The sequence below is a fragment of the Scyliorhinus torazame genome, chromosome 4, assembly GCF_047496885.1.
Source record: "Scyliorhinus torazame isolate Kashiwa2021f chromosome 4, sScyTor2.1, whole genome shotgun sequence".
NCBI lineage: Eukaryota > Metazoa > Chordata > Chondrichthyes > Carcharhiniformes > Scyliorhinidae > Scyliorhinus > Scyliorhinus torazame.
In genome coordinates, this window is record NC_092710.1 from 1,191,218 (window position 1) to 1,206,355 (window position 15,138).

The 15,138-nt window shown below is 47.8% G+C and overlaps 1 protein-coding gene across 1 annotated transcript in view; it reads right to left on the bottom strand.

Annotated features, from left to right (window-relative positions):
• Positions 1-15,138, bottom strand: part of LOC140410092 (P2X purinoceptor 3-like) — a 234,590-nt gene that overhangs the window by 82,580 nt on the left and 136,872 nt on the right. The window contains exon 3 of the mRNA XM_072498029.1: positions 5,168-5,239. Coding sequence (XP_072354130.1) covers positions 5,168-5,239 — 72 coding nt within the window. The remainder of the gene's footprint in view (positions 1-5,167; positions 5,240-15,138) is intronic.

Consider the following 15,138-nt stretch of genomic DNA (forward strand, 5'->3'; position numbering starts at 1 on the left):
TCTGAGAGTGTCCGGGGATGGTCAATGTGGTCTGAGAGTGTCCAGGGATGGTCAGTGTCGTCTGAAATTGTCCAGTGATGGTCAGTGTGGACTGAGAGTGTCCAGGGATGGTCAGTGTGGTCTGAGAGTGTCCGGGGATGGTCAGTGTGGTCTGAGAGTGTCCCGGAATGGTCAGCGTGGTCTGAGATGTCCGGGGATAGTCAGTCTAGCCACACAGTGTCCAGGGATGGTCAGTGTGGTCTGAGAGTGTCTAGGGATGGTCAGTGTGGTCTGAGAGTGCCTGGGGATGGTCAGTGTGGACACAGTGTCCAGGGATGGTCAGCGTGGTCTGAGAGTGTCCAGGGATGGTCAGTGTGGTCTGAGAGTGTCCGGGGATGGCCAGTGTGGTCTGAGAGTGTCCGGGGATGGTCAGTGTGGACACAGAGTGTCCAAGGATGGTCAGTGTGGACTGAGAGTGTCCGGGGATGGTCAGTGCGGTCTGAGAGTGTCCGGGGATGGACAGTGTGGTCTGGGAGTGTCCGGGGATGGTCAGTGCGGTCTGAGAGTGTCCGGGGATGGTCAGTGTGGTCTGAGAGTGTCCGGGGATGGTCAGTGCGGTCTGAGAGTGTCCGGGGATGGTCAGTGTGGTCTGAGAGTGTCCAGGGTTGGTCAGTGTGGTCTGAGAGTGTCCAGGGATGGTCAGTGTGGTCTGGGAGTGTCCGGGGATGGTCAGTGCGGTCTGAGAGTGTCCGGGGATGGTCAGTGTGGTCTGGGAGTGTCCAGGGATGGTCAATGTGGTCTGAGAGTGTCCGGGGATGGTCAGTGTGGTCTCAGAGTGTCCAGGGATGGTCAGTGTGGTCTGAGAGTGTCCAGGGATGGTCAGAGTGGTCTGAGAGTGTCCAGGAATGGTCACTGTGGTCTGAGAGTGTCCAGGAATGGTCACTGTGGTCTGAGAGTGTCCGGGGATGGTCAGTGTGGACACAGAGTGTCCAGGGATGGTCAGTGTGGTCTGAGAGTGTCCAGGGATGGTCAGTGTGGTCTGAGAGTGTCCGTGGATGGTCAGCGTGGTCTGAGAGTGTCCAGGGATGGTCAGTGTGGTCTGAGAGTGTCCAGGGATGGTCAGTGTGGACACAGAGTGTCCAGGGATGGTCAGAGTGGTCTGAGAGTCTCCAGGGATGGTCAGAGTGGTCTGTGAGTGTCCAGGGATGGTCAGTGTGGTCTGAGAGTGTCCAGGGATGGTCAGTGTGGTCTGAGAGTGTCCATGGATGGTCAGCGTGGTCTGAGAGTGTCCAGGGATGGTCAGTGTGGTCTGAGAGTGTCCAGGGATGGTCAGTGTGATCTGAGAGTGTCCAGGGATTGTCAGTGTGGACACAGAGTGTCCAGGGATGGTCAGTGTGGTCTGAGAGTGTCCATGGATGGTCAGAGTGGTCTGAGAGTGTCTGGGGATGGTCAGTGTGGTCTGAGAGTGTCCAGGGGTGGTCAGTGTGGTCTGAGAGAGTCCAGGGATGGTCAGAGTGGTCTGAGAGTGTCCGGGGATGGTCAGTGTGGTCTGAGAGTGTCCAGGGTTGGTCAGTGTGGTCTGAGATTGTCCGGGGATGGTCAGTGTGGTCTGAGAGTGTCCCGGGATGGTCAGCGTGGTCTGAGAGTGTTCAGGGATGGTCAGTGTGGTCTGAGAGTGTCCGGGCATGGTCAGTGTGGACACAGTGTCCCGGGATGGTCAGCGTGGTCTGAGAGTGTTCAGGGATGGTCACTGTGTTCTGAGAGTATCCAGGGATTGTCAGTGTGGTCTGAGAGTGTCCAGGGATGGTCAGTGTGGTCTGAGAGTGTCCAGGGATGGTCACTGTGGTCTGAGAGTATCCAGGGATTGTCAGTGTGGTCTGAGAGTGTCCAGGGATGGTCAGTGTGGTCTGAGAGTGTCCGGGGATGGTCAGTGTGGTCTGAGAGTGTCTGGGGATGGTCAGTGTTGTCTGGGAGTGTCCAGGGATGGTCAGTGTGGTCTGAGAGTGTCCGGGGATGGTCAGTGTGGTCTGAGAGTGTCCAGGGATGGTCAGTGTGGTCTGAGAGTGTCTGGGGATGGTCAGTGTGGTCTGGGAGTGTCCAGGGATGGTCAATGTGGACACTGTGTCCAGGGATGGTCACTGTGGTCTGAGAGTGTCCGGGGATGGTCAGTCTGGGCACAGAGTGTCCAAGGATGGTCAGTGTGGTCCGGGAGTGTCCAGGGATGGGCTGTGTGGTCTGAGAGTGTCCGGGGATGGTCAGTGTGGTCTGAGAGTGTCTGGGGATAGTCAGTCTAGCCACAGAGTGTCCAGGGATGGTCAGTTTTGTCTGAGAGTGTCTGGGGATGGTCAGTGTGGACACAGAGTGTCCGGGGCAGTCAGTGTGGTCTGAGTGTCCAGGGATGGTCAGTGTGGACTGAGAGTGTCCGGGGATGGTCAATGTGGTCTGAGAGTGTCCAGGGATGGTCAGTGTGGTCTGAGAGTGTCCAGGGATGGTCAGTGTGGTCTGAGAGTGTCCAGGGATGGTCAGTGTGGTCTGAGAGTGTCCAGGGATGGTCAGTGTGGTCTGAGAGTGTCCAGGGATGGTCAGTGTAGACACAGAGTGTCCAGGGATGGTCAGTGAGGACACAGTGTCCAGGGATGGTCAGTGTGGTCTGAGAGTGTCCAGGGATGGTCAGTGTGGACTGAGAGTGTCCAGGGATTGTCAGTGTGGTCTGAGAGTGTCGAGGGATGGTCAGTGTGGTCTGAGAGTGCCGAGGGATGGTCAGTGTGGTCTGAGAGAGTCTGGGGATACTCAGTGTGGTCTGAGAGTGTCCAGGGATGGTCAGTGTGGTCTGGGAGTGTCCAGGGATGGTCAGTGTGGTCTGAGAGTGTCCAGGGATGGTCAGTGTGGACACAGAGTGTCCAGGGATGATCAGTGTGGTCTGAGAGTGTCGAGGGATGGTCAGAGTGGTCAGAGAGTGTCCGTGGATGGTCAGCGTTGTCTGAGAGTGTCCAGGGTTGGTCAGTGTGGTCTGGGAGTGTCCAGGGATGGTCAGTGTGGTCTGAGAGTGTCCAGGGATGGTCAGTTTGGTCTGAGAGTGTCGAGGGATGGTCAGTGTGGTCTGAGAGAGTCTGGGGATACTCAGTGTGGTCTGAGAGTGTCCAGGGATGGTCAGTGTGGTCTGGGAGTGTCCAGGGATGGTCAGTGTGGTCTGAGAGTGTCCAGGGATGGTCAGTGTGGACACAGAGTGTCCAGGGATGATCAGTGTGGTCTGAGAGTGTCCAGGGATTGTCAGAGTGGTCTGAGAGTGTCCAGGGATGGTCAGAGTGGTCTGAGAAGTCCGGGGATGTTAAGTGTGGTCTGAGAGTGTCCAGGGATGGTCAGTGTGGTCTGAGAGTGTCCGGGGATTGTCAGTGTGGGCACAGAGTGTCCAAGGATGGTCAGTGTGGTCTGGGAGTGTCCAGGGGTGGGCAGTGTGGTCTGAGAGTGTCCACGGATGGTCAGTGTGATCTGAGAGTGTCCACGGATGGTCAGTGTGATCTGAGAGTTTCCGGGGATGGTCAGTGTGATCTGAGAGTGTCCAGGGATGGTCAGTGTGGTCTGAGAGTGTCCGGGGATGGTCAGTGTGGTCTGAGAGTGTCCAGAGATGGTCAGTGTAGACACAGAGTGTCCAGGGATGGTCAGTGTGGTCTGGGAGTGTCCAGGGATGGTCAGTGTGGACACAGCGTGTCCAGGGATGGTTAGCGTGGTCTGAGAGTGTCCGGGGATTGTCAGTGTGGTCTGGGAGTATCCAGGGATGGTCAGTGTGGTCTGAGAGTGTCCAGGGATGGTCAGTGTGGTCTGAGAGTGTCCAGGGATGGTCAGTGTGGTCTGAGAGTGTCTAGGGATGGTCAGTGTGGTCTGAGAGTGGCCAGGGGTGGTCAGTGTGGACACAGAGTGTCCAGGGATGGTCAGTGTGGTCTGAGTGTGTCCAGCGATGGTCAGTGTGGTCTGAGATGTCCAGGGATGGTCAGTGTGGTCTGAGAGTGTCCAGGGATGGTCAGTGTGGACACAGAGTGTCCAAGGATGGTCAGTGTGGTCTGAGATTGACCAGGGGTGGTCAGTGTGGACACAGTGTCCTGGGATGGTCAGTGTGGTCTGAGAGTGTCCGGGGATGGTCAGTGTGGACACAGAGTGTCCAGGGATGGTCAGTGTGGACACAGAGTGTCCAGGGATGGTCAGTGTGGTCTGAGAGCGTCCGGCGATGGTCAGTGTGGACACAGAGTGTCCGGGGATGGTCACTGTGGACACAGAGTGTCCAGGGATGGTCAGTGTGGTCTGAGAGTGTCCGGTGATGGTCAGTCTGGACACAGAGTGTCCGAGGGTGGTCAGCGTAGTCTGAGAGTGTCCAGGGATGGTCAGTGTGGTCTGAGAGTGTCCAGGGATGGTCAGTGTGGTCTGAGAGTTTCCGGGGATGGTCAATGTGGTCTGAGAGTGTCCAGAGATGGTAAGTGTGGTCTGAGAGTATCCGGGGATGGTCACTGCGGTCTGAGAGTGTCCAGGGATGGTCAGTGTGGTCTGAGAGTGTCCAGGGATGGTCAGTGTGGTCTGAGAGTGTCCGGGGATGATCAGTGTGGATAGGGAATATCTAGTAATGGTCAGTCTGGTAAGAAAGGGTCCAAGAATCATAATTATCTTGTTTTGCACAGCAGGATCCCACACATGTTCTCACTGCAGTGTTTTCATGGTTGTGTTGTTATTCACCGACTGTCCACTGGGAGTCACCCTGTACATAAGTGTATGTGTTAAAGTCAGCTAACATCAGACTGGCTGGAGGAAGTTGAAGAGAGATGTTGCTTGCGCACAAATTTACTGTTATTTATCTGTTCTCTTGTCAATTGTTTACCCACATTAATAAATCACGGGCGGCATGTGGCGCAGTGGTTAGCACTGGGACTGCGGTGCTGAGGACCCGGGTTCAATCCCAGCCCCAGATCACTGTCCGTGTGGAGTTTGCACATTCTCCCCGTGTCTGCATTGGTTTCACCCCCACAACCCAAATATGTGCAGGTTAGGTGGATTGGCCACGCTAAATTGCCCCTTAATTGGAAATAAAACATAATTGGGAGCTCTAAATATTTTTTTGAAACATATTAATAAACCATTTATACCTTTAAGTACAAGTGTTCTTGTAATAAATAAGGCCATCCGACAAGAAGATCGCACTCACCTCTGCACATTTCCCCTGAACCTGGTTCTCCGTCATTCGAGTGGATGTCACAATAGTGAACACAGCTCCTCCCTGGAATGGACAAAGACCCCATGAGAGAGAGAGAGGGAGAGACAGAGAGGGAGAGAGACAAAGTTGGAGAGAGAGAGTCAATGGGACAGAGAGAGGGAAGGAGAGAGACAGAGAGAGATAGACAGAGACAGAGAGAGCGAGAAAGGGACAGAAAAAGAGTGAGGGGGAGAGGAAAGAGAGAGAGAGAAAGCCAGAGGGAAAGGGACAGCGAGACGGAGAGAGAGAGCGAGAGAGAGAGACAGTGAGAGAGAGAGAGAAGGACAGAGTGGGAGATTGGAGAGACAGACACAGACAGAGAGAGGGAGATGGAGGAGAGGCAGAGAGAGAGAGAGACAAGGAGGGAGAGAGAGAATGAGAGAGAGAGGACGAGGCAGAGAGAGAGAGAGAGAGACAGAGAGCGACAGAGAGAGAGACATTGAAAGAGAGAGAGAGAGACAGAGAGAGAGAGACAGAGAGAGTGTGAGAGACATGTCATGATATGCCTGTGCACAAGAACAAAGAACAAAGAAAAGTACAGCATAGGAACAGGCCCTTCGGCCCTCCAAGCCGGTGCCGACCATGCTGCCCGTCTAAATTAAAATCTTCTACACTTCCGGGGTCCGTATCCCTCTATTCCCATCCTATTCATGTATTTGTCAAGACCCCCTTTCCACAGTTCTGTATGTAGTTAGTGATGCAACCTGCAATCAGCTGGTGGCGATAGAGACCTATCACATGACTCGAGACACTCGGCAGATGGCAGGAAGGCGCACAACAGGATAGTCACACTTAGAATTCCTCCAGGAGAATTCACAGAATTCGAGTGGACGTCACAGCCATCATCTGTATTATAGTTCCTGTGTTACCTCTCCAGGCATTTCTTAATAAATCATCTTCCTCGGTAAACAGGTGAAGTGTGATGAATATCACGTTCGCCACAGAATTCGGTTTGAAATAAGGCATTAATACAAACAGCTTTTTAATTCAATGTGGAATAAAACCACTTCAACTAAAGGTCAGGTAGAGGTTACCACCTGATGGGAGAAACTCGAAGCTGGTTTCAAAGGCTCATTAATACAAATCTATGACAGACCATAAATTCTTTGGGAGCATTCCTGCACCTATAAGTATTCAAAACATAAGGACAGGGAATTCTCTAGATAAATAGATACACAACTCTTTCCCTAACTATACCTCTTGACACTTAGAATAACGCCCTCACAAAAACTATCTGTTTTGGTATCTAAAGACCATGACAACACTGAAAAAAGACAGGCCTCTATGTGAGTCCCCCTTGCCAATATATCTTAAGACACCTGACAATTAAACAGACACTTCGATCATTAAAGTAAGTGTTGATGATAATACATCCAATTAGCCATTTGGCTATAGGTAATTAAGCAACAATATGTGACAAGATAACAGATGCCGTCCTTGACCGATAAGAGGATTTTATGTATATAAAAAGAGAGGCATTTCAGCAGAGAGGTATCCTTCTCACTTCCCTGCAGGAGTGTGGGTCAACGCTCTGTTCTTCAAGCTTGCCTCGTCAGACAAAACCTCAGGTTTTGTAAGTATGTTTTGTTTAACTTCTTCGAAATGAATTAAGAAATTGATAGGAGATACTTTAGGATTTTCCATGTTTCAAATATCTCATTCTATTGAGAGAAGTTAGTGTGTTAGCAGATAACATAGGACTGTTAACAATTTTATATTATTAACAGATAACTAAAGACTTAATCAATTTATATTTGTAACTCTGCAATTCTGTATGTATCTATTGAGAGTATCTTTTATAATAAAATGCTTTGATTAAAATTATACTGTGTAGAATTACTCTCAAAGTTTAAAATCCTAGACACTCATTTCGGAAGTCTTAAAGGACTAAGGACCATGACGATAGAGGTAACGATTTAGTTATGAGTGATGTATCCCATAAAAAGTAACTGAGATCCTGTTTAACTGTCTGAGACCCGGAAAAGCTTTCTCCCTTCGGGAGATCTATTCTGAATCTTGGCAGGAAAACAGGTTTCCCTCTTTTGCTGGGTTAACCTCGAGCCTAGGTTATTAATAAAGTATTATCAGGTCCGGAATAACCTAAATCCGTCACAGTTGGTGCCCAAATACGTGAGGCAAGATTAATGCCCTCCTAAAAATATTAAATAGTAAAAAATAATTTTAAAAAAATAAATGAAAGCTGAGGAAAAACGGTGTGATCCCTAAAAATAGAAAGTACTTTCGAACCTGTAAACATGGCAATTACTCCAAATGCAGGGAGAATATATAAAGTTGCCCGAGAAATAAACAAAGTAATAAATGGAATTGCCCTATTCCAAGTTGCAGACAATTAATTGTTTACCCTGAAAATTTTAAAAATAGTAGTTAAAGGGTTTAGCTCACTGGGCTAAATGGCTGGCTTTGAAAGCAGACCAAGGCAGGCCAGCAGCACGGTTCGATTCCCCTACCATCCTCCCCGAGCTGGCGCCGGAATGTGGCGACTAGGGGCTTTTCATAGTAACTTCATTGAAGCATACTTGTGACAATAAGCGATTTTCACTTCATTTTTCATTTCATAAACTAGAACACCTTTTAAATCACCACTGGGAATCCCTGCAGCAGCACGCAAACCGCTGCGGCAAGTTGCAGATCGAGCCTGCCCCACGGGGGGTTAACCCATTCCCTGTCAAAAAGCAGCGGCACATTCCGGAGCACCGTGGAAGGGCCAGTCTCATTCAAACAATTGACTCACTTGAGCAACAAGGAGTTTTGACTAAAAAGCCCTCACGGTACAACGGCCCAATGTTCGGTGTTGCTAAAGCCGACAAGAAATGGCGTCTTGTGATTGATTATACAAAATTAAACAACGACACTGAGCCAAACCCAGCTCAGCAAATGGCCAAGGTCAGCCAATTAGTTAGGAAAAAGTACAAGTCTTGCGTAGACTTGGCGAACGGCTTCTGGTCTCATTCCATCAAGGAAACCGAGCAGCAAAATACTGCTTTCACAGCACCTAATGGGTATCAATTCGTGTGGACTGGCCTTCCACAGACCGAGGCTCAGCCTTCATTGGTAAGGGTTTCAGAGACATGTGTGAACGACCAGGTATACAATTGGAATTCAGTACTCCGTACCATCCCAGAGCTAGTGGGATGGTGGAGCGTCGGAATCAAGAAGTAGAGAGAGGCCTGGCAAAACTGATGCTGATCAGGGGATCAAAGTGAGCTAACCTGGTACCGGAGGTGCAAATGTGTCTTAATAACATGCCTTTAGCTAAGTTAGGCGTGCATCGAAATATTACACCCTACCGTTTAATGTATGGGATACACATGAATACCCCTTTATCCCAGAATGCTCCGGAGCCTGAGCCAGAGCTCACTAAGGAACTAAGATCACTAATTTCTGTAACCTCTGAAGTGACAATCCCCCCACCGGACACTTGGATGCCCCAAGCAGGTGAGTGGGTCCAGGAGGAAAAACAGTCCAAACAATCAGGCTTCAGGGCTAAATGGAAACCCCCTTGTGTCATCACGCGGGTACTCAACGAGAGAACTGTGGTGATTGAAGCAGGAAGAGGGGACCGAACCACTCAGAGAACAGTATCTGGGCATAACTGAAAGCCAGCACCCAGGTACTTTGAACCTGAAAAGAAATGGATCATGACAATCCATATTTCGGTCTGCATGGACCCCCGACAGAACAAACTCCTCCCCAAATTAATGATGAATTAAAAGAAACTAAACAATCCAAAGACATTCTCAAAAGGACGGGTCATAAGCCTGTCATAATTCACCAGATGAAAGCTCAGCCCCTGCAGGCAGCCTGTACAGCCAGTCCGTCCCCACGGCAGACTGATGGCTCAGCGACCACTTCTGTGCAAATGATTCTTGACAATTTAAATCCATCAGCAGAGTCTGATGAGAGGCACGGAACATGCCGCACCCCCGGAAGATGTCTCAATAAGAAAGGATGTCAACATTTTTGTCGCCATTGTACACTAATGTTACATTTTCACCTGTAACGTTACCTGTTCCCGTACCAGCCTCCCCGAACAGACGGCGGAATGTGGCGACTAGGGGCTTTTCACAGTAGCTTCATTTGAAGCCTACTTGTGACAATAAGCGGTTTTCATTTCATTTTTCATTTCATTTTCATTTTATGCTGGTTACCATAGCTTTAATCGTATGGACAGTAGTAACCGTGATAGGGACTGAAACCCTCCAACCCTTTCGAGGTAAGGAACCCCAGACCCCGACACAATTAACTTCGGGCCAAGCTATTCAAAGTGTTGCGCGATCCGCAGCTCATCAATTGGACTAGACAAAATGTTTCATTCCCGACGGAAATCTATGGACACCGGTCCTGGAACCAACCTGTATTTCCCCAGGAAAGGTTCTCATTCCATTAAATATAATTGTCAATTTGGGAAAATTGATAGATAATCACCAAATAATTCCCCATGGTGGCCAGATTTTTCTAATGAAGGAATTAGAGGAAACGATGAAGTTTCTGAAAGAATCTTCTCCAGAAATATCCGATGATATGATAGATCCATCTCCCACGGATCCCCAGGAAGTCCTTTTGGGTCAGTATAGACATTGCTATGTCATAGAGTGGACAGGAATCACAAAGATCGAGCCATCTCTCAGCTCTCAGTTTAACACCTGTCCTAGGTGACTACAAAGGCTACGTCACTATAGTTTGTTCATCTATACTATATGACAGCTGGTACTATCAATCAGGAGACCCCGATAAAAAGTGGGAAGAAATCATTTCCCAATGCCCAGATCAAGGTGGTCAAGAAACACTAATTCTAGAGACACTAATTTTACGGGAAAACCTAAAAGAGAATGTTATTCCTCCTGGCTCACAGATCCAGTTGAAACGCATCAAAAGAATAGTAATCACAGCAATCAGCAGGATGAAACCGACCTCGTGTCTCTGTTCCGCATCTTGGGACCGAAACGGACATGTCCCCTACATGATATAGTATTTGGAATAAACCAAACCATTTATGAGAGTCATTGTTACACAAATGATTCTAACCCGATTAGACCCTCTAATCGATATTCAATATTCTGTAAACCACGCTATCGAGGCACGCTCCAGAAATGTCACTGTGACAGACCTGGATGGCTGACGAGCGAAGATGCTCGACGCATGGCGTGGGTATCTAATAACTTCTCCATTTATGATTGGAAACCTGCTAATCATTCTGGTCACGCCATTCAGGCCGTCTACCCCATAGGATGGTATTTTAAACAGAACCCCTCAGTCAAACGGACTGATTTATTAAAAAATCTTCTTGTATTACCCCCTGAGCTAATCCATCGAAATCTGAAAGTGAGTTATACTGATAGACTTGCGAGGATGCTTACGCAGCTATCCTAGCTGTGGGAATAGTACCTCACCGATCAATAGTAAGCAGCAACCTTCTCTGATTTCGCTACTTGAGGCCCCACCACCTTTTAGGGTCAGAATGCGAAATGACACTTGGCTGAATTCTGTCACCCCGAAATCGGAGAAAGCAAACACATCGTATTTGAGACCACGCTCCGCCCATCAAATACGGAGGCTGATGAGTGTACAGTTAAAAAACACTAAACTTCTAACCTCAGCTATCTCTTCGGTCGTACAAGCCTTAGGAATTTTCTCGCAGTGGTTAAGTGAGACCACTTTGAATGTAAAAAACATATCTTCATCTGTCACCACAATGTCTACAGACTCACTGGTAGTACTTCGAGATCAAGCATTGGCCAATAGTGATCTCGTTAAAGCTAACTCTATGACCGAAGCAATCAAAAATACCCTACATCAAATAGTTAGAGGAGAGCTTCCGGATCCTCTTGTTTCCCCCATATTTAAATATCTCTCAACTATTCGGCAGTTGAAGGCATTGCAGAAATCCACTTCTAGAGTCATGTTACTCAGAGTGAGCGGAATTGAACAGCATAAACCTGACAGAGTTGATACTCTGCGGGGGTTTAAATATAGAGTATGGAGAATTTCTTTAATAGTGTCCGTGCCAAGTATACGACCGGACAAATGTTATTTTCGGATTTATAACCATGTCCAACTCGGACAAATTGCCTTCCACAGGAAATTTAAAAGCTCATGTCCGAGTTCACACTCCGTACACTTTAATTGGCCAGGCTGGATTTAATAGAACTTCCTTGCAGCCAATAGAATATTTTTCCGCTGACATGTGTATAGGGACAACTTGACGCTTAAGCTTTTATGGCAAAAGCACCATGATTGCAGGAACGCAGCCTGTCCAGTGGTTGCAACCCCTGTCTATGAAAAACTATCTCGAATTCACATTCTGGGCAACGGATCAGTAGCGATACTCACCTCCGAGGTTTGTGATGACTGCCAACTTGCTCCAGGCACATGGACGTTGACGCAGCATGAAAATGTAACTTGCTGTGGCTATGGCCTTAAAAAAGACCCCAGACACGCAGCAGCAGTCTCCATGTCCCCAGAGAATCACTTCCCATCCACCATTAGGATTTGTAAATTGACCGCTCTCCGAGCACCTATGTACCATGCTCACCTTACGGTCACTTTCCCTGATTATGACGTAACTGAGCATATTAGGCACGCCAAACATTTATCATCACACGTTCAGATCTTCAATCCTGTCCATGCCCCGGACTGGCTGCTGAAGATGTTTTCCCCAAAATGGGTTCCATCGTTCAAGGAATTACTCACACTACCAGTGATGTTATTTCCTGTTCGTCAGGATTCTTTGGACGCTTTAGTAATGCTCTGCATTACGCACTGCCTATCGGTGGCACAATCTGTTTGATTTTACTCATTTCCTGTCTCCGCGGATAGACCCTCACCATGTCCTCAGTATTCCCCGTCCACCTTCAGGATTGGGCCGAGCACATGCAATTCCTTATTGATACAGGAAGGGGCTCTGATCATCAATGAGAATCATTTTTCTTTTGTTGCCTAATTGGCGAGACAGCTGGTCTGCATTACAGAACAAGGCCAGCAGCGCGGGTTCAATTCCCGTACCAGCCTCCCCGAACAGGCGCCGGAATGTGGCGACTAGGAGCTTTTCACAGTAACTTCAGACTTGTGACAATGGAAGATTATTATTTTTATTATTATTATATTATTATTCTGGACATGAGGATATGAATACGAAATGTCAATCAACCGACTCTCCCAGCCCGGCGATCCTTCCGTACTTTTGTTTTCGTACAGGCCCCTATAGCTTGTGACCTTTTCCGAATGATGCCTCATCAACGTACTGATAGAAATCCCAATAGGATCATTAACCTTCATGAAGAAGGATCCCTTTGCGCATCAATGGCGATGGTAGTGTGTCCTCGTTGTAATCGATGAGGTCTCTTACGTCCGATTGACGAGTGTGATATAAAATAGTTAGTTTAAACATATTAGTTACAGTAATGTATATGTAGGCCGGTCTAATTCTAGTGAGTTCACAGACAAAGGATTTCAGAAAGCATGGCACGGAAGGGGGAGGGGTGTCTGGTAGAGGAGGGGAAAAGGATGCTGGGCAACAAGAGGCCCGGGTTAAGGAATGAGAAGTGAGCCAATTAGGATGTATGGCCAGGTCAGGAGGGGTATAGGATGACCGATGGGAATTGTTTGCGTGAAACTTGATGCCATTTGAATGTATTTGTAGAGATTCCTTTGTCTCCAATAGCGCTCGATTTGGAAGACCCAGGAGGCAGCTTGTGTTCCGGGTTTTTGTGAAGCGAGTCAGACTTGTAAGTCGGGTAAAAATAACTAATGCTATGCCTACAAATCCATCTCGAGTTTTATTGAGGCCAGACTGACGGGTAAAGAATTCAACATTTTTCACTACTGTTACTATACCCAGGCGATATGACACTCCTTTTAACATTCATGGACCACGAACGTACTGTCAGCAGCACTATGCCTGATATGACGCAATCCCCAACGGGACTCAAATATTGTCACGGTTATCTTCTACCAGATCTAAGTCCGTGCAGCTACGCTTCCTGGCGACCACATCGGTTTGCATTGCTGTGGGCCCCGCCTTCTCTGATCAATTCATACATCATCACCTTTTTGGTCCTTTCCCACCACGGACACCTATTGTTATCCATCCTTCCGGCCTTAATGATAAAAATGGCTCCATACTAGGACCACCTCTGACATCGTCGCCAAACTCCTCACTCTCTCACCTGGCGACGAGGTCGGATGTGGAAAGTGAACCCGCCGCTGCCGGTTCATCGTCTCCGCCCGTAGCTGTTTTGCTCCACAGCCAGGCGGATGATCTGGCAACAGTCCAACGTCGTATCACGGATTGGCGAGACCTTAAGGAGGTACGTTCAGATTTTGCACCTCAAAGGTGCCATAGCGATCATCAATGATATTGAAATTCCCAGTCTTTAAGGAGGGGGATCTGACACCAATGTCGTAACAACCCTTGCTTCATTTGCCACGCAGCTTACAGATTCTGAAACTGCAACCCTCACTTCCCTTGTCGAATATCTCGCTGAATCTGAAACTGATATAAACCCCGAGAATTTCACAATCGAATCCGTCATCGAACATCTCCTGGAAATTGACAACTAATTATAATGATCCTATTACTTATAAATAGACAGATCTTGAATTAAGTACTGATATCTGAATCGATGCTCGAGCCTGTATAACATTATCTTCATGCAATAAAACAGTTCGTCCCAACCTCAGCGGAAAGATGGAGAACGCTTTGTTCCTGTATCGACCAAGCTCATCGACAAATGGAGTGTTTAGAAGCAATCGGAACTCTTTTTATTCTAACATTATCCAGCTATCGAGAAGCCCAACATTATTGGAACCAACAGTACTTAATCGACGATCTGTTCCCATGAACAATGAGGGACCAGGAACAGTTATTATCCCTTCTGTTCGTTTAATTAAAGCAAACCCGAAAATCCCAACCCTTTCGCCAGGGATTGAGGCAATTTATTACCAGTATCTCGAATATGGGTTTTTTGAACGAAAACTTTGAATTATATTTTGGGAAAATAATAAAGAAAGATTTAGCACTAGGTTGATCCCAGAGTTGAGGGGACTAGATTATGACGAGAGGTTGAGTAGACTGGGACTGTACTCATTGGAGTTTAGAAGGATCTTATTGAGACATATAAAATTATGAAGGGAATAGATAGGATAGATACGGGCAGGTTGTTTCCACTGGTCGGGGAAAGCAGAACTAGGGGGCATAGCCTCAAAATAAGGGGAGGTAGATTTAGGACGGAGTGTAGGAGGAACTTCTTCACCCAAAGAGTTGTGAATCTCTGGAATTCCTTGCCCAGTGAAGCAGTTGAGGCTCCTTCTTTAAACGTTTTTAAGAAAAAGATAGATGCCTTTCTAAAGAATAAAGGGATTCGGGGATATGGTGTATGGGCCGGAGAGTGGAGCTGAGTCCACAAAGATCAGCCATGATCTCATTGAATGGCGGAGCAGGCTCGAGGGGCCAGATGGCCTACTCCTGCTCCTAGTTCTTATGTTCTTATTTGTCCTCGCGTATGCAGGAAGGGCTGCATTACAACGGTACGAAGCCTTAAAAACTGAACTCAGAACAGGTTACTTTGAGGCACTTACCATTCAAGCCTCAGGGTACAAGCATGAAAATAATCTGTTAAGTGATGATCAAGACACTCTTCACTTTCTTGCTGTTATTTGTGATAATACTGTACATCCTCTTGGGAAGACCAAATGTTTAATTTGGCACCAAGAGAATGGACAGAGAGAAATAAAGCCACGCTCCAATTTTAAAAAGATAAGTGCGGTATAGAATTCTCTTGCAGAGGTTTCTACTTTCCTGCCGTTCCCCGAGAAAAGGATCAAATTAATCCTTGGATTCCCCTGAGTACCACATGGAACTCGGACAATCTGGCCGCCCTATGGGAATCGGTAGTGGGTAATCA